Raw genomic sequence first — 19,933 nt, 5'->3', positions numbered from 1 at the left:
GAGCAAACTTTAAGGCAGGCTGACAATTTAAAACCACATGGTCCTGGATGAAAGGGGGGAGTTCATGATAGATCACATCTATTCAAGGGCCAGACAAGGAAAGCAAACATAAGCTCATTTTACTCATTGTTCTTCTTCCACCAACACCAGGAGAGGAGTGTTGCAGCACTGTTGGAAAAGAAAAAAGAAATGGACAGCAGGCAGGAAAAAAATGGGAGTTATTTATGGAGGATAGCTAATTTGAGCTGTTTACAGACTTCCCCTCTGAAAGCTCGGGTATGGGAGGGTGGGCAGAGAGGTGGTTTCAGCCATTAAAAATACAACGTGAGAATCCATTAATTTTCCATAGAAACAATGTCGTCATAGAAGCGAGACAAATCCGATCAGTCATGCAAATGTGCTGATGTTAAATTCTCAGGCCTGGGTGGGGAATTTGGATTGCCAAAAACACAACAATGAAGAGATGAGAATGAGATTAGTAGCCAGAGTGGCTGCAGCACTGACAGCACGGTGGGGGCATGGGATGTAACCAAAGGCACCCCCAGCTTACAGCGGAGTTCTTTCCTCAATCCAGGCACAGGTGTCCCAGCAGAACAAACAAAAAAAGCCATCTTTGCATGAGATATCAGGAGCAAGGCAAATGCCACATTCCTGCTCTGCAAACCAGCAAGGACCACAGCTCACTCCAGGGAATGAGGGGTTCAGCAACTCACAGGACTGGGACCCTCACAAGCTGTAAAACCACAGCATCAAGGAAAAGCAAGAGGTGATTGACAGCAGAAGAAACGGGTGAGTGCGTCTCATAGCATAACACAGTAAAGCAGTAGGCAATTCCAGATTTGGAGAGAACTGTCCCAGGCAAATGCTGAGCTGTGATGCAGTCTGAAACATGGCATTCATGTTATGTTAATAAGGGGCAAAATACAAAAATGTATTTTTCCCCTCCCAACAAAAAAAACCCCAAAACCAAACCAAACCAACAACCAAAAACAAAACAAAAGGAGACCATCAGATTTTATCTCCTTTCTCCCTCTTCTCTCTAAAAACCAGACTTTACAAACACTCTGCAGAGGGAGATACTACACATGGAAAATTACAGAGGCACCTAGAGCAGGAGAAGTGGAAATCACTCACCCTGCTAGCGAAGCACAGCCCTTCTTCGCGAAGAATCCAGCCACCATCTTAGACTGGCCTCACCACAAATATTTAGGAGTTAAAAATAACCTTGCAAAATGAAGTGGTCCACCCCCTGCAGTACATAAAACATTGCTAGAGTAACACCTGCGACAAGGATGCTTCCAGGTGAGTCTCACTATCAGCAAAGAAACATATGACTGAAAAAAACAAAACAAAACAAACAAACAAAAAAAGAAGAAAATAAGGAGAGTTCAAAACAAATCCCAAGAGATGTTTCACACAGGTTCATCCATAAGCCAAAGTACCAGTATTTGTCATCAGAAACAGCTGTTTGGTTCACTTCTCAGTTTGAAAATGCACTGGTTTTACATCTGAAGCCTTTGATGCTACAGCGATGGGAATCCCCACCACGCAAGGGCTGTTTGTGCTCACCAGGTAGCTGCTGCTGTCCTCAAGCCTGAGAAGGGCTCAGCCCACCAGTGTCTGAGCAAGGGCACTCACATCTGTATATGCACCTCAGGGAAACTCCCCAGATCACCGTCTTGCCCAGAAACAGGTATTTACCAAGTAACTTACCTCAGTCACTGAAACCTGCTCTCTACTGTCATGTAATCCAAAGAAGTAGCTTTCTCAGAAGGACAGTCCTGCAGGATACAGTGATGCTCTAGATGGGTACTTTGCTGGTAGCTCAGCACAACACAGCCCAGAGCACAGGCTGCTGAAAGGACACTTGGTTCAGAGAGACACTTGGTTCCAGAGCCCCTAAAACACCACATGCCCCTCTGGTAATTCCTTATCAGTTTTAAAGTCCTATAAGAAAACCTGAAAAAAGTGATTGCCTTAACATTTATATAGAGTAAACAGGACCTCTTGCTTCCCCTTCTATGGCTCATAAGGCTTGCCAGCAGCCTGTTCAAATACCTCTCTGGATTTGCACTGCTAGACACACGGCAGAGGATCAAGTCAACCTGCCTGCTCCAGCCAGCACTCTTCAAGTCTGCTTCACAATGGTGAGATTACAAGTCCAGCAGCAGCACACCCCTCCCTGAATACTGCTCTGTGCAGCACACAAAATCACACTGCTGCCCTCATAGGAGAGATTTGTGTTCTGCCACGGTGTGACTTTTGGGGATGGTCCTGTGCAGGGCTAGGCACTGGACTTAATGATCCTTGTGGGTCCCTTCCAAACCAGCATATTCTGTGATTCCTTCAGGTGGTTCTTTCTGATGTCTGAAAACCCCTTCTTTTCCTGCCAGCCCTATCTGCTCCCAGCACTCTGCCTTCACTGCTTCCTCACCCTTTTCTGAATACCACTGCCATAAATGCTCTGTTCTTGACTTTCAGTGTTACACTCCCACATCACCCAAACATCAATGATCACTGCATTCTCAGTGACTCCCACCCTGGTCTATCCCACTGCAGTTGGCATGTATAAAGCCAATGTTCTCAATATTCAAGGTCATTTTTTATTGTCCCAGCCACATACACTACAGTGACCATCTAGCAACACAGTCCTCCCAGTGTACAGAGCTCTAAGGTTTCAAACTTCAGAGGCTGCCACAGGTCATTATAGAAGCATCAGTTTTGGGTGCAATTTCTCCCCATACAAAATTCCTCTCAAGATTTACACTCAAAAGTCACAGCAGTCACAGTTCTCTTCAACAAGATCTCATTATGCTCTGTTTACTAAGATTTCTCAGAATTGTGCAGAATCGTGCTCTGATCACACCTCAGAGCGTTGAAGTAGGATGTCGATATACCAGCATATGCATGAAAGGCACTAGCAAGAAAGTCACAGACCTAGTCTTCTTTTGACACAACTCATCCTGCACCAGCAGTGAGCAGCCAGGAAAGCAGTGAGAAGTGTCATTACATCCATTCCTCTTATTTATGTAGTAGGTGCACATGAGAAGCTGGTCTTTATCGATACATCCTTTAACAGTGCTGGTTGCCTGTTTCGCTTCAAGCACTTAAATACATCTGGGTGAGGACATGCTCCCACTTCCCAAGTGAGCCAGCTGCACCCTCCACTCGCTCAAACATCAATGATAAAAGCCTGCTCAAGAATATGCATCTGTTTCACGTATGGCTCATACAGTTAATTTAAACAGTTTCCATATGTTGCCAAAGGGCTGTGACCAAATGCCACTTGCAAATAAATAGGGAGATTGTCTGACTTCCACAGAGAAAAGTTTCATCTTGGAGCAACAGCTCCTTTGTTTCCAAGTCTGCCTGGGCTTCTCCAACCTCTTCCGCAGTTGGATGCTGCTGACTGGTCCAAATGCTGCCTCCTCCTGGGACCATGCCACTGCAGCAACACACTTTATGGACCACAATGGACAGACTTTGGAAAAGATCTGTAATGAACACCTTAACACATGGAGATCATAAAATCACAGGATGGTTTGACTTGGAAGGAACTTTTAAAGGCCATTTAGTTCTATCCCCCTGCAATGAACAGAGATATTTTTAACTAGATCAGGTTGTTCAGAGCTCTGTCCAACCTGACCTTGAATGCTTCCAGGGATGAGGCATCTACCAGCTCCCTGGGCAATCTGTTGCTGTGTTTCATCACCCTTTTATCAGGCCAGGCAGTACAACCACCTCCTGCTCCTTGTTACAGAAAAGTTACTAACTCATAGGACAGCCATGCTTTTTGCTCAGCCCTTATCCAGATATTTCCATTGGTCACCAGGCTGTAACTGTTGGAACTCCTCAAAGCATTAATGAAGCTCTGTGGCTCCATATAAGCTATAATTTCATGTTTCCACATTTTGCTGTGCCACCTGAAGTTAAAATCTCACTTTTAAAGTACCCACAGTGGCTTCCTGCTTAGCTCCAGCCTGGCAACAGGTCACTTGCCATATCAGAGCTGGACCACATCCAAATTAATGGTTGGTAGATGGGAGGACTGTCAGTAAGGCCTTCACTCCAAGAGGTAGATCTAGTCAGGGAAGCAGACAATAAATATCTCTATTTGGAAATGCAGGGGAGGCTATTAGAAGGATTTAAAAATTCAAAGGGAAAGTACACAGATGCCACTATTTTCCTTGTCAACAGTGGCTTCCCTGCACCCCAGGGAAGTGCAGTGTAGAGTTTGTACCTACTGGAACCAGCTTTGCACATTAAAACCCACCTCATCTCTTCAGACAGAGCTTGCTCGAGCAGGTACCAATAAGGTGTCCCAAAGAGCCATCCAAAGATATGGTCCTCAGCCTGTCCTGAAGAAGTGAAGCAATTTTTTTTTGGTCACGGAATCCAGGATAGAGCTGGATGTCCCAGCTCCCCATCCCATGCTCGACCATTAGACCATCTGCTGCTGCCCAGCACCAGGGTGCTGAGGTTCCCTTCCCTCTCTTGAGGTTGAAGGATTTCTACTCCTTGCCACTTCACAAGACAGGTATACTACAGAAAGGGCAGTAGGACCAAGTGAAAGATGAGAGCATCCAGTTCCACACTGTCTTGCACACGGGGCTGTCTCCCCCCGCCCAAGGCAAGGGGATCCACACTCAGCAAAGCTATCCTACTCCTACACCTAGTGGCCATCCCGCAGCATCTCCTCCCTCTTTGGGGAAGTTGTCAGGGACCAGAGACACAGTTAACTAAAAATCTCCCTCAAATCTGACATCGGGTGAAGCACATGAAAAATTACTCATGCAATTGATTCACACGGTTTCCATCATTCATAAATTCCTATGCGTAAAGGGGAGACACTGGATTTACACATAACTGACTCAGACAGCTGCAGATTTCCATAGGCACTAAATGTCTGCAGGCAGAAGCCACTCTTCATGTAATCCTGTTAAACAGCTGGAATGAATGGAAATGCTGTGCAATTCAGCATGCTAACAGCAGCCACCTCTGCTTCCTCCACCATTAGTGCAGGGTCCTCTCCAGTTCAGCCTCTTCCCGTGGGTCCAAATTTCAGAAGTTATTTCATGCCCTGAACTCTGCAGGAAGCCTGGAGCACATGCAAGTGTGAGGCTACAATAATGGAAGGCTGTCCTCAGAAAGCACTAGGAATGTATCAAGGCTCTCCATCACAATCTTCTTTGCTTTTGGGGATATAACAGGAGAACATATAAGTCCTTCTCATGAACAGAAATCAGTACACTGGAGATTGGGTATAGAAGAAAAATCAACACACTGCCATCTCCAAAGGCAAGATGGTGGTATTCATACAAAATATAATTGCTAGTAGATCCAGGTCCAGACTGGAATCAAAAGCTCTTAAGACAGGAGGATGTCAGGTGGAAGCTGTTTGCCATTTAAAGACCCTTCATGGCATTCAGCACTGTATCACATTACAGAATATGTGAAGAGCCAGCAAAAAAAATATAGTGTTCAGTAATTTGAAGGAGGCATTGTTAAACCTTCATCTTCCAGGGAAGGCCAGAAAGAGAGACCAGTCTGAGCTCCATTCCCTCAGGCATCCAGCAGAAGATGATATTCAATAAGGCTCATGTTTCATGCATATGTAAATACGGTTTACCTTTCACACCTCCATAAACTGCTGACTCAGTGCTTTCCAGTCACATTTGATTGTCAATACGTGAAATCTCCTACAACTTCATGGAAACTGGAGGGTCTCTCAGGGAAGATTAACTACAGACAATTGTCCAGACAAGCAAGCAGGATGAGACAAGCACACGCACAACAGAAATATCATCTCACTGTAGATGGTATGCACCTTGCAGAATTGTTGATTATACTCCCAGAGGCAGCTGGGTTTAGCTCTGCTTCTCTTCTTCCTTTCCAATCACTTGTTCCTATGGTCTCTCCTGTGCTACCACAAGCCTTCACATGACTGGAAAGCAACACAGTAAAAAAAGACTTGGTTCTTAGTAAAAACCAGTTTGTTCCCAACCAGATTAGTCCCTCTGTGCTCAGTTCCCATGGCTCACTGATACTGGGAGAAGGAAGTTGGAAGGAAAGACTGTCTTCCTCAGCAGCAGCCCAGCTTTAAGCCAGAATAAAGTGGCCATGACTGCAGCATCACTGGACACGGCTGGCTCAGAGAGCAGAAGCAGCCCTTCTGAGGCAGTGGATGGACTTCTACTTGAGTATGCCCATCTCTCCCTTTCCAGCTTTGTCCCAAAAACAAAGCATCAGTCAGAGATACTTATCCCAGGCCTTCACAAACATTCACAAAATTACATTATAAATATTAACTTTGTAAATATATAAATATACACCATAAATGCTTCTGCTGGCCATCCCTCTCTGAAACACCTCAGCTGCACCCTGTGCATTAGTCTGGTCTGTGTCAGAGCTCTGCTCCCCACTTTGCAGCAAGTACTTGGCACTTTTGCAAGTGATCCATATGTCAAACACCCAGAAAATCACAAGGGTAACAAGGAGCTTTTTTCACCCTTGCTCAGTGTGCACCTCCCTGGCTCTGCAAGAGAAGAGAAAAGATCCCTGTCATCATCAGTCCCTGCCACTCTGCTGGATCTACTCCTGAAGCAGTGTCACACAATCATGTAATTATCGACTATCACAACACGTAAGCAAGGCTGGATTGAAGGTATAAAAGTAAACCTCAATTTTGACATTTCTTGGTCGTAATAAAAAGTCTTTACACAGGGAATGAAGACAGTTTCTTCCTCTGACAAGTTGTTTATGCTCTCTGGATAGCAAACAGTCTTGTGTCAGGAGCGTGCCTGCCTTTGAAGGGGGAGATTGCAGTTTGAAAAAAGCAGGGAGCAAAAAAAGAAGGGACAGAGTTGCTTTAAGGCAGTTGCCAGGATTTAACAGTGCCAGTAAGGTCTCCCTGTGTTAGCCTTGCTCTGAGACAGTGAAGCCTTTTTTTGGCTCAGGCTCTAAAAACACTTCGCAGCCACCAATGGCAGACCAGTGTCAGAGAAAACTCCAGCCCAAAGAACCGCAAACTAGAAACTAGTTCCTTTTCCACAGCCTTAGGCCAGGCCTTACCGTGAGCAACCCAGGGCATTAGCAGGAGCCAGGGTCACCAGCCCCGTTGGAAAAAAAGGAAGGCATGAAAATAGAAAGTGGCTCGTTCACTGCAGGACACTTGTGTTGGGTTAGAAAGAGGACTCATTGCTCAGGCCTTCGCTCCAGTGGCTGCTGTTTTTCAATCTCTCCTGCTCCTCCAGAAGATGCCATGGACAGAGGATTAGCTCAGCAGGGGAGCCTGAGGGAACAATAGCAAACCCCTTTCTCTCCTGCCATTAGCAGAAAGGATGAACAAAGAGATTTGCCTCTGGCTCACCTGCTCAGAGCCAGCTCTGGATCAGTGGAAAGCAAAATGCAGACATTTTCCAGAAGGGCTGCCCCATTAAAAAGCATTTCCGCCTATTCAGCTATCATAACAAGCCAGTAGCAGCAGATCTGCTCCCCCTCCTGACAGTTATCCCTCTGCAGCCACACTGACACCCATCAAATGCCAGTGCTCCCCTGCATGGTACACACCTTGCACAAGATTAAAAACCACCATAAAGCAGCATGGCCTAACATGGAGGTCTTCAAGCTGTACTCTTCTGATTCCCCTCCAGATTTTGCACAGACCTGCAGCACAGTGGGGAGCAAACCTTCATTGACTCTTCATGCATCTGTAAGAGAGGACAGAGCTCCCTCACCATCAGACACTGATCAGCTGAAAATAGTCAAATTCACTGGAAAAAGGGGGTATTACCAGGGTCTAGAAGTCTGAGGATGTTTAGAAAAGTAGTATTTAAGGTAGTCCAGAAAACATAACTCAGTTTCCAACATACACATTCCTCAAACAAAGCAACTAACATGCTGGTTAGGCAGGGTAAGTATGGTTCACAGTGTCCTTTCACATCAAAGGTGTTTCTACTGCAGGACATGGCATAGCTGTCACACGGGAACTGGGTGTCATCAGATGGGGAACCATTATTTTCATGACTGGTAATGGTTTCACATGCTAAGCTTGGTTTTGTCTTCTCACCAGGTCCGACTACACAGTAAAGGTTACAAGTTCTGTGACAGGTGATGGTACAATGGGTCAGAGAGCCAGGGAAAGGGGGAACACATCAACATATTTCTCTGGGCTTGTTGCTAGTACACCTTTTTACATCCACACACTAGATGTTGAAAATCAATCATGACTCATTTGAAACTTCATCTGCTCCACTAGTCCTAAACAGAAGGCAAGCAGCCATTGGGGAAGTTTGAGGAAGAAAACCCAAGCAACTTCACAAATCTGGAACAATAAATAAACCCCAAAACATTCCCCTGAAGAGAAAAACCAATGCGCTACACTAAATACACATGCTTCTGCCATTAGCAGAGAATACTGAGTACAAGGTAGCTGAAGGAGGTGCTCTGCCACTGCATGCTTGCCAGGTGCCATCAGAATGAGGACAGGTTGTGAACTTTCACAAGCTAGGAAGTGCTACTATCAGTTGCTCTTTAAAGTTGCTCTTCCTGAGTCACCCCCATCTCCTAAGAAGAATTCCAAACCAGCTGAAAGCCAGTTATAAGCTCATATGATCTGCTGCAGAGAAGATTTCTACACTTTCTAAGCAATTTCTACAAGGCATGGAGCATGGCTGCCTGCTACTGCACCAAGTCTTTACCCTCCTTTTCCACAGCCAGTGTGATCTCAGAATTCTTAAAGAAAGATTTTCCTGCAATAGCAAAGGATGAGCATTTTCTGCTATTAAAAAGAGTTGAGGTCCTATCAAAAAGAGCTGAATCTCCTCAGGACAAAAGACAACATGTGGGAAGCTTTGGTATAAAAAGAAACAAGAGTGGAAACGGGTAGGCAACAGTAACGAAACCTCTGAGACACCAGATGCACTGACTCACAAATGAATAAGGAAAGAGCAAAGGGATGCTGCAGTTAAGCTCTGGCACTTCTCATCCCAGTAGGCTACAGATGCCAAAAGCTTACACAGGTTCAAAAAGCAAGCAGACGGAAGACAAAGCTATCCAAGATCACTAAAGACAATGAGCCATCTCTGGACTGGGGATTGTGGAGTTTACTGCAGTCAGTGAGACTTTTTGGATGTACCACTCCGTTTTACCCTGCTTTGCTACATCTCCTTAGGCATTTACTGCTACCCAATGGATATAAGTTATTGAGTTTGTTTCAAGGCAGATCAGTCATTCTTAAGTATTAACAGTACATTTCTAAGGGATCATTTTAGCTTTAGCAAAGCTCCAGACACAAAAGAATAGATTTATAAAAGGTCTTTAGCAAGTATTTTCTGAGTGCTTATCCTTACCTTTTGGCTCCCAACTAACGTTAAAATTCTGGTCTGAACTGCCTTTGGCGGAAAAGGATAACTTTTATAGAGGGACTTAAATAAAATGGTAGGATGTAACTAACTCTCTGGGATGATACCTTTCTTAGAGAGAAGTCACAGTAAGACATGCACTATGTTGAATACTGAATGACAGGGTAAGTTTTATAAGCAGGGAATAATAATGTGGTTACCATCCGGGAAACTACTGAAGATGCAGAGCCACAGACCAGTCCTCATCATTGGAAAACTCAAATTCCCCCCACTTACAGTTTTATTTTGGCCCAGCTCAGAGAGGGACCTGCCAACTGCAGAGCACCACAAATGGTTTCAAAAGTGGAAAGGTGTTCAGAAGACCTCGGCTTGAGGGTCCAACTTCCAAGCAGCAAGAGGGGGAGAGAGAAAATGCCTGGCTGAAATCAGCCCAGACACATTCAACTTGGCCAAAGCCTCCAGCAGTGGGATTTACCCGGAGCTTAAAGCAGTTCTCTGCGACCCCTTTGTCACAGGAGTGTAGGTACAAACAAACAGTAGCTGGGACAAAGGGAGGCAACACACATTTTATTAGTAAAAAGTTAATCAGCTTAAAGTGTGCAACTAAATAAGCAAAGCTTACATTAAAGTGACCCACCAAGAAAAGATGCCATGGAAATAAAGTTATAGGAAATACAATATAGTCTCTATGTTCTTTTGTAATCCAGAACGATAAATATTCATGATTCTGGGTTAATGGGGTACACAGCTCTCAGCCACCACAATAGTTTTTTGTTTATTCTCAAGACCATGAACTTTGGAACCATGAACCTGAATTTCAGGACTCTGTATTCGTGCATGTTAGCAAAATCTGGGCAAGGCAGGGGGATGGAGACAACGCCAGGACTGGCTTGTGACAGTGTAACGGAGTTTGCTGCAGTTTTTGATAATGAGTAACAAGAGCTCCAGGATGCACAGAACTTCTGGTATATTCATCATCCTCTCTGCCTCAACACCAGCAAAACGAGGGGAGGAGAGGCACCACCTCCAACATAATCCCATCCTTCACCTCCAACCCTTTCAGGACATGGCTCATTCCATGATTTCTCTCTCCAGAGGACAATGGTATCCTCATGCCAGCCCTAAAGGAAGTAGCAGCTGACAGCATCACACAGCAACACCACGGAGCAGAGGAGAGGTACTTCCCTTGTAAGAAGTGGAAGACCTGCATGCCCCTGAACACAATCACATTAACTGGAAGGACACTTTGGCATTCTGAAAACAGTCCTGCAGGGAGAGGTTGCTAAGATCCAGCCCTGCATTCACACCAGACAGCAAATGCCGTTCCAAAGCATACTTTCAAGAGTCTCGAGCCCCCTAGCCAGCCCTGCATCCAGTTGCTCCTTTGATGGTGCCACCTTCTGGTGGCACATCACCAGCCTTCCCAGTTCTGCTATGAGACCTTCCAACATCTCTACTCCAACTTGCATTAATATGTACAGATTTCCATTCCCCCGTTCAAGATATGTCAGGAGTCTCTGGGGTTAATGAAGGACATGAGGAAACTTTAAAAACAAAAAAAACCCAAACCCACAACAAACAAACAAAAAACCAAACACCCAAACAAAACCAACAAAACGAAACCCACAAAAAACCCACCACAACCACCACATATAAACTGGAAGTTCAAAGCCTTGAAAGCAATGAGGAAAACAACTTGAAATGCTTGATCAAATGCATTTTAAGCTTGCATTTGAGCTTGTTAAGTTTTTTTCCTCACATTTCCTCACAACTAAAAGCAAAGACTATGAACCAGTAAAATCCTCAGGATTTTTCTAGTGTATCCAACTCACCAAAGTATCCACTTTCTTTTCCTATAAAACCTTCCCATTAGCTTTTCCCTCTTCTTGCACATAATGTAGTGAACCATCAAAGCAAGCCTTCAAACAGCCTGACACCAAAGAGCCTGTCTTGCTGAGAGCTGGGAGTACAGCTCTCCACTCTGCACCACTGTGGATCAGTCTGCTCGGTCTGCAAACAGAGCTCATACCCCTTCACAGACCCCTTGCGGTTTAATTGCCTGCTTTATGGAAAGTGCAGCCTAGGATTTGTAAATAAATTGGATCTGCTCTTCATGTATCTTCCTTTAGAACAGTCTAGATGACAACCCTTGCCACAACCACCTCTGTTTCTCCTTTGGGCAGAGCTCATCATTCTGATCAGCTGAACCTGATCAGCACTAGGACAGGCAGTGCAAAGGCCAGCTATTGCTTCAGAATACACCTTCTTGTAACAATACAAAAGTCTGAGAGAAACAACAATGCTCCCTTAGATTTTAAGCCTTTGATGATTCAATTGCAATAGAACTAGCATAGGACTAGCATAGAACATACATACAGAAGAGGGATTTAGTAAAAACCATGCAAGTTGAGAAAATAATACAAAAGGTGAAAGTGTACTTTGGAAGAAAAACTATTTCTCCAACTACTGAAATATCTGCCTTGAATCATAGAAAGGTTCTCTATAATAATCAAATACATTAGTAAACAGCAACAACCTTCTCAAAAATAAGGTATCTTGCTGAGACTGCATGTATTTAGCATTTAGGTTTCTAATATTTTATCTTTGCATGGCTGCATTAGCACAGAGATGGCTGTCCAGTGGGAGAAACACACAAATGTGCACAGTAGGAGGGAAACTGGTTGGGAAGCAAACACTTTCCCCATTCCCTGTGAGAATTTTGCACTGAATGCTGAAACAGGGGCCACCCCCACACTCTCCCACTCAGCTCCAAGGACATGCCTCTTCCCCCTCACACTTGCTGTAATGTACCTCCATGACAACAAGGCAGTGGGACAACCCAAACCTGGCAGGTCCTTCTATTTCACCGCAAAAGCAGGAGGATCCAGCCACTGCCACAACCCAGGAGGACAGAAAGAGCAGGCACACATGATGGTTTGAGGCTCTCCATTTCATGCATGCTTGCAAACCCCATGGCAAATAACGTCACACCTCTGCCAGGAGATGAGGGATTGTACAATGGGCAAAGAGAGCAAAAGACAGAAAATGCTCTTTTCAGCATCAAAACAAAAGAGAGCAGCTAGGAGGTTTTACTCCTCATGTCAACATCCTATTACCAACCAGCAGTTTGCCTTGACAACAAAGCTTTCCAAGAAAGGGCAGAGACTTGGGCACTTGAGCAATGGCCTTAGGAGACCAGCTCTTTGCCCAGGAAACAGTAAAAAAAAAAAAAAGAAAAAAAAAAAGACCAAAAAAACAACCAGAATATCACATATCACCTTCCTACTGAAGCATGACAAAGAGGAGAATATATGGCAGAAGAGGCCAACAAGGGGAAAAACAGAAATCAATAGGATCTAACAGAGCGTGACGGAAAATCACTTCCCCCATAAAAAGAGGTTACTTACCAGGTTAATGAATCTTTTCTGTTCTGTACTTAGACACCCAGGAAATGGAAGGGGTCACAGGAGCAGTGTGGGTGGGAATGCAATCCCTAGAACATGCTTTCAAGAACAATCAAAGGTTAGAGATTAAATCCAGGCAGCGGTCAACTGCACAACACATCAGCAGCTTGATACAGGGGCCAGCTGCAGCTCAGAGCCTCACTGAGCAAAACACACTTCCAACATCAACAGCACAGCAAATAACAGGCTTCTCTTCCAGGGCAAAACCAGACCGGCAGGCCACCCCTGCCCCCTTAAAGGGTCAGCCCCAAGAGCCAGAGCATCTCTACTTGCCCAGGTCAGCAGTACCAGTACAGATGAAACAAAATAGTCTGTGTGTCTCTGATGTGAGTAACTGCAATAAAAACACAAAAAACAGACTGCACTAGAAATCACAATGTGCAAATAACTCAGAAAGCTCTGGGCTTAGTGGCCAAAACTTCTCAAAACTCACTTGTATAAAGAGCTGTGCCTTAACTTCGTTGGGAACACACAGGCAGACAAATGAACAAAGAAGCATCTGGCAGGGTACAAGCTCTGGTGATCACAGAAGGCTGAACTAGATCTCTGGAGCATCCAACACATCCAAAGCCAGATGCATACAACTTTGAACTGCAGTTTCTTCTGACTGGAGCCCTACTGACAGGCCCCATAAAGGAAGCACAGACTCTTGGTGCTTTATCACTCCCCTGCCCACTTCTAGTTTGAGCTACTGACAATAAGCAACCCAAGGAATAGATCTACTTAGGTCCAAGGTAGTCAGTGAAGGAAATACAGGTGCAAGACTTCCATCCTTTTTTCAAGGCCACTGACCTTGTAGGTCACTATATTAAGTTCCCCCACTACCTGCAAGAATCATTTACCAATAGATGTTTCTCAGTCCAATTTACCAATGGATGTTTCTCAGTCTGGGGCCTCTTGACTCCAGTACAGCTCAAACACCTCTGCCATATAGCTGTACAAGCTTCTCTTGCAGCAGTTGCTTTGTTTGCTACCCAATTTCTGTGACAAAGTCGTGGATAATACAGCCAGAAATCCCCTTTGTTATTCATATTTGATGTAGTCTTAGGGTAGACTCGTTGCATAGGGTAGCGGTTTGAGTCAGAGTTCCATGTCACATCATTTGCCCAAGGAACTATATCACAAGCTCCAAAGCAGACCTAATGCTGGCATTTCTGTAAGAGCGTGTTTTGAATTTGCAAGTCTAGTGAGTTTAAGGATTTTTATATCTGAGGAATTTCAAAGCAAAAACAATGCCTTACTGAACCAATACCTTCATCACACAGCATCCTGCCAACACACACAGCAGGGTGGACAGACCTCCACTTCCACAGCAAATGTCTGCCTCTGGAGCAGGGACAAGCCCTTCTGCCAGGTACAGCCACTGTAAGTGGGAAGCAGGGCACAGTTTGTAATTACATCTCTCTCCTTCAAAGTCAGCTCTCTGAAATTCTCACCTGACATTCAGCATGCAAAATGCCAAAAAAACCCAGCCAATTTTGCCAAAGTTCTGAGCAACTGAAAGCACCGCTGATTAGGCAATGCTATTTGCAGGCAATGCTATTTAAGTTCAGAGTCACGCTGATGAAGAGTGTGAGACTGGGAACACCCACAGCTATGACAGGAAAAGTGGAGAAAGGTAGTTCTCAGTACCCAGTACTGTATCAACCAGCTTCTTCTAATAAAGAGACTGAGGGACTCAACTGTACTCCAACACCAGCTTTCAACACGAAGAGAGAAAGCACTCAGCAGACTTGAACTTCTGTCTTTTAACACTCTGGTACGGTTTGATCAGTGAACAGCTTTGGGGTTTGTGGATGGAGAAGTTACACAGATGCTTTTTGCTTGAGTGCTGACATTTACATGAACACAAAATGACTTGAGAGGATGCGAATTTCCATTTGGATCTAAAGCTGACCTGATTCATGGACCAGCAGCAGCTCTGGGTCTCTGACAATTTGTACCACTCAAACCAGAGGCTTGAGAAACCAAGATTTACCAATGCCTTGGATTTCTTGTGGGCTTCCTTCTCATCATGAAGTTAGAGATTTCTCTCCACTGCAAGCCAGGCTGACACAAACTGGCCAAGAAAGAACAACCAATCATTGAAAGTTCTTTAGTCAAGGGCTTCCTTGTACATTTAAGCAGTTTCTATTGGCAGGGAACCTTCCTGTTCAGGAAGTGCTAGAGTGGGTCTAAACATCAAAGTACAGGTACCCTTGGAGATCAGCATTTCTGGAAGCTCGGCTACAACAAAGAAGAAAAAAAAACCCAAAACCAAACCCAGAAGACCTAATAGCTGAATCAAAACAACAGCCACTTTCTGCTTAATCATCTGTCTCTTCTCAGTACTGAAAACACATTTCAGCGCTGGTTGAAAGCAGTTTTGTTGCAGATTAATAGCTGCAATACTCATGATGCAGGAAAACCAGGTCATTCAGTGCCAGAGGTACCTCTTTCCTTCCAAGGTTGCCCGTCTCCAAAACACCATACTGCCCTGTCAGGTCAGTGTCCCCCCAGTCCCAACATCACCTCCTCAGCACAGACAGCTCTGGACTCTGAGTCACATAAGCCAGCCCCTACCATTCCCCTCCTGTTCCTCAAAGGGAAGGGGAGGTGGGCACAGCAGCCCATCTATTACAGCAAACAGTGTGCTGCACAGAACTGGCTGATAAAGCACAGCAGGTAGATTCACAACAGGGCTGCTGTTGAGTGAGCAAGGACAGAAGAACCTACTGACTTCTGGGAGTTACTGCTGGGGTAGGAGAGGAGATGGAGCACTCCACAGCCTGAGGAGAAAGCACTGCAGAACACCTGTGGCAGAAAGCAGAGGAGGATCTGAGCAATCCTCCAGGCAGGGTCTGGAGAGGGCTCCAGCAAAAGGGAGATGGGGGAACATCTGAAATGGATTGGTAGGAAACACAGAGGGAAGCAGGCAGAGAGCACAAAGGTCTCTGCAGCAAAGGCCACGGGGAAAAAAAGAAGGAAAATAAAGTATTAGAGAAAGAAGGCTAAAATGTATGAGTGTATGAGGCACATGGCATCGGCAATTCCCAAGAACTGATGTGTGGGCCCGAACATGTTGCAATGGTTATCTATAGTCACACAGCTCTTCCCCAGTCTGGGGCAGCAGCCACTCACCTGGGAGACACCCACGGGCACACTTTTAGCAGGAGGAAAGAGGTGGCTTACCAGTAAAATGCACCTACTTCTTGTGTTAGTCATCCAGCAAGGCATAGGCACACTACACAGGAGGTTAGGGCAGGAAGAGAACAAAAGCTCCAAGCACAACTGCAAAGGTATAATGTAATTACACAAGTAGAAAGTGCCTCCAACCAAAATCCTCGGCTTTGTGGACATTTGAGTCCTGGAAGACTTACAGCACGGTTTATAAGTGACTGTATCTGGGACTCTGTGACTTACTAATCTTATGCCACAGAACAGCTGAAGAATAAGCCAAATAAGCCACCTTCATTGATCCAACCTGTGCAGGCTATGGTCAAGGGCAGACACCTGTGAACTGCACCCAGACTACAAAGTTCAATAAAAGCTCTGGAGAAGTATCCATGACAACTCCAAGAACCTAGTCCCCATCCTACCAGTCTTTTTTAAGGAAACTAAACAAAACAGTAAAAGTCCCCTGTCCTAAATTTGCCCATCCCTTGTTCTATCCACTGTTAAATCCCAAAGTGAGGTATAACACTGAGGATTACATCAAGCGGATCCAACACATCCCAAAAAGTGTCAAAAATCGACCATGATTTAGTCAGATCCCAAGAAGACATATAAATACCGGAAGGACTTCAGACTCAGATCTCAAGTCCCAGTGATTATAAGGTTTTGCTCTCAAATTCCCCAGGCCAGTGGCTTCTCTACTTGGGAATCTCAGGTGCAATAAAAGGGCCGGTGGCTATTATTTCTTTAAGCCACAGCCATTAGCTTATGCTTGGCTAGAATTATAGTAAAAGTCACCTTAAACCTTCCCTTAGAGGAGGAGCTTCTGCTGCAGCACTACCTCACTGCAAAACACCTCCCCAGTGGCAAACAGCTGCATCATTGAAGTGTGACTCCAGTAGTTTTCACCCACCTGTTTTCTGTTCCGTAACTGCTGTCACCTCCCCAAAGCAGGTAAATTAAAGGCTGAACAGTCTGGTCTCTCGTTCTTTCCCAGACCACCCAAAAAGGCTCAGTCAACTTCCTCCTTGAGTATTTAACCCTTCCTGCAATGCACTAGGAAAAAAATGTAAGGAGAATGATTGCCAGTGAGACCTTTCTCCTTCCTCTATAAAAGTTTGCATCAGCTCAGTAAACAAGGAATCCACAGACTGAGTCATGTCCCAGACTCTTCTTTCAAAGCACTCCTGTAAGCATTGGTAGCAAAGAGAGAAAACTTTCTTTTCTGGAAGGCCACATGCCTTCTAATGTCAGGAGACCAGGATTCAGCTCCCAGCACTGCCACCACCAGAGTGACTGCCCTTGGGTAAGTCTATAGCTCCCACCACCATCATCTACAACTCAGATCCCACACCAGAGGCATTTGTATCTTAACCACAGCTGCACTCCTGCTTTCCACATCAGCCCAGAGGCTTCAAAGCTTTATAGAAAATCTGTAAGATGCAAATGAGATTTCTCCACAGGTTTCTATGATTCCTAAGCAAAGGGCAGGTTGGCACATGCTCTGCCAGTGCTCCCAACATTGCTAAACCAAACAGGACCATTTGAGAGATTGCAGGAAGGCCCTTGTCAAGAGGCGAGTGGGCTGGATCCATAGCACACCTGCAAAGAGCTTTCAAGTTGCCCTGTTAACATTATGGATTTGTGCTTCCAACAGGGAAAGCAGCATCTGCATCCCACTCAAAACCCAAGCAATATTCAAATGACCCCGACTTTACAGATCCTCTCTCCTCTTTCTCATTGGATTACCCCCTCAAGGCTTTCAGTTCCTAATAGCAAATTCCTCAGCTGCCCATAGAAATGTCTGCACCACAGCCCCAATGAAAATGTGCTATTTCCAGAACAAAAGCCACTGTGCCTGTGCAGAGGAAGAGCTGCAAGGAAAAGAACGACAGTGGAGCACAGTTTACGTTTCTCAGGATGGGACTCAGTGTGAGACCCCTAAATGCATGGGGCATTTAGAAGCTGGTGGATCAAATCATCAGGTCAACAGGAACATGGATGCACAGAACACCCTGTGACTGGGCAAGCAGTATCTACACTTGAAGGAGCAGTGGCTTGCAGAAAAAGATATACTATCATTGCCAAACTGCTTCTCTAATAACTTTTCTCGTTATAGTATAAGAAACCAGGAGATACGGGACCACTACTCAGTTGGTGCCCCCTCACACCTCTTGCCTCAGTTCTTCCTCTTTTGAGCTCACATCCTAAGTACTCCACAAAATCCTTAGAGACTAACTCCCTTTCTAGGTGCTGTCTTCCTGCCAGAGTCCTGCTCTGTTTTGTAGCCTCACCAGGTCAGGCTCTGCCCACTCAGAGCACTGCAAGCAAAAGCCATCAAGAGATCAAAGTCTCACGGAAAGAAGCTGAGCTTGCTTGTAAGGCTCATTTGTACCTATATGCAACTCCTCCGTGGTCTGGCTTTCCTCAGCAACACAAACCCTCCTGAAGGGCTCTTGAGACATGCACAAGCAGCAGGAGCCCAAGACCCTTTTGGCCTGTGCCTCAGGAGCATATGGCTGGGCAGGCAGCTCTGCCAGTCTCCTAACACAAAGACATGCACAGAGAAACACTGCATTTGGCCTGGGAGTCAAGACATGTGGGTTGGCCTGTGTCCGGACTCAGTCAGCCTGTAGTCAGGACATGTCACACCAGAATCAACTACCCAGAGCAGAGAGAAATGGGACTCCAACACAGAACACCCTCAATGGACCCTGGAAGGCAAGATACTGAGGGAAACATCAGGTCTTGGAAAGCAACACTGCACTTCCAGCTCAAAAGGGGCAGGAGGTACCATGCTAGGAGCCAAAGCACCCAGGAACCAAGATGCTGAGACCAAACTGCAATTTCTTCTCCATCCCTGCTGATTTGGCAAGTAGCAAAGAGCTTCATGGCAGGTTTGAGCTGGAGGGAAGGGGTCATCAAGCCTGTACACATCCAGAGGACAAGTTATTCAGTGCCCAGCTCTCCTTCCTATTTACACCTCCCACCTCCCCTTGTTGACATAACTTGGACGATATCATCCCCAGAGGTCACTTTGAACCTCAGGGATTCTGCTTTTCACCTCAAATTAAAGTTTGTATAAGCTCACACCAAAATAACTACCAGAACAAATTACATCCTATTTAATTCCTTTGGTTCCAGTTTGCCTGAGGAGCCCCAGAAGGACATGCTTGTTTTGTTTAGAAGGTATCCATAGTTCCTCTTGCTGCCTGCCTGTCACGCAGCCTCACTCAGACCTGCACACTGGGCAGGGTGTCCTTAATTGGACCCCCTGAGCAGCAGATCCATCCAAAGCACATGTCAGGCTTATGACATTTTTTCATCTATTACAGAGTAGATCTGGGCAGAACCTTTGTACCGTTCCCTTTGAAAAGCTCCAGTGACCTGCTGCAACACTCAGCAAAACCTACCTCAGAGTCAGCACTGCCACCTTCCCTGGCAACTCAACCTGACAGTGCAGCCCCGTCTCAGATGCCCTTTGATCAGCCGTTCAGGAATCTCCCCCTTTATTTCTGCCCTATAAAAAGGCAGGAAAGCAGCCACATTAGGAAAAGAAAATCCTGGTTGGCTGAAGTTAAGAGCTTGAGCAGCAGTGGAGTGATGGACCATCAGCTGAGCCCTGGTAACTGGGCGTGTGTTGATACCAGTACGTCAGTGGTTGCAGTGATTTAGGTTACTGCCCTGTGCTGTCCCTCCTGCCTTGCTGCAGGAGACTATTACATCCTTTGCTAATGCAACAGAGAGGAGTGTGTGCCAGGCTTTTCACTCCCAGTCTAGCAGATCAACCATCGCCAGTCTGCACTCAACCTCAGGGCATGAGCTGCAGGGGTGAGGAACTGCCAAGCTTTCATGTCATAACCTGCCAGTTCTAAATCCATCACAACCTCTGGGTCAGAGCCATTAGCCTGCAGGAAAAAAATAAAAATGTAAAGCACTGTAGTTTTAACAGCT

At 45.5% G+C, this 19,933-nt stretch overlaps 1 protein-coding gene across 3 annotated transcripts in view; it reads right to left on the bottom strand.

The window, feature by feature from the left end:
* Positions 1–19,933, bottom strand: part of TLL2 (tolloid like 2) — an 87,487-nt gene that overhangs the window by 64,227 nt on the left and 3,327 nt on the right. The window contains exon 1 of one of the 3 annotated variants that reach the window (XM_032694203.1): positions 7,570–7,609. The exons of the other annotated variants lie outside the window; for them this stretch is intronic. Within the exon in view, the coding sequence (XP_032550094.1) occupies positions 7,570–7,594 (25 nt within the window). The 5' untranslated portion in view covers positions 7,595–7,609. Of the gene's footprint in view, positions 1–7,569; positions 7,610–19,933 lie in introns of those variants that run through there. 3 annotated transcript variants of the gene reach the window in all.

Source organism: Chiroxiphia lanceolata, chromosome 8 (assembly GCF_009829145.1).
Source record: "Chiroxiphia lanceolata isolate bChiLan1 chromosome 8, bChiLan1.pri, whole genome shotgun sequence".
In the NCBI taxonomy this organism is placed as follows: domain Eukaryota; kingdom Metazoa; phylum Chordata; class Aves; order Passeriformes; family Pipridae; genus Chiroxiphia; species Chiroxiphia lanceolata.
Note: the sequence above shows the minus strand (reverse complement) of the source record. Positions and strands in the feature narration are given on the sequence as shown.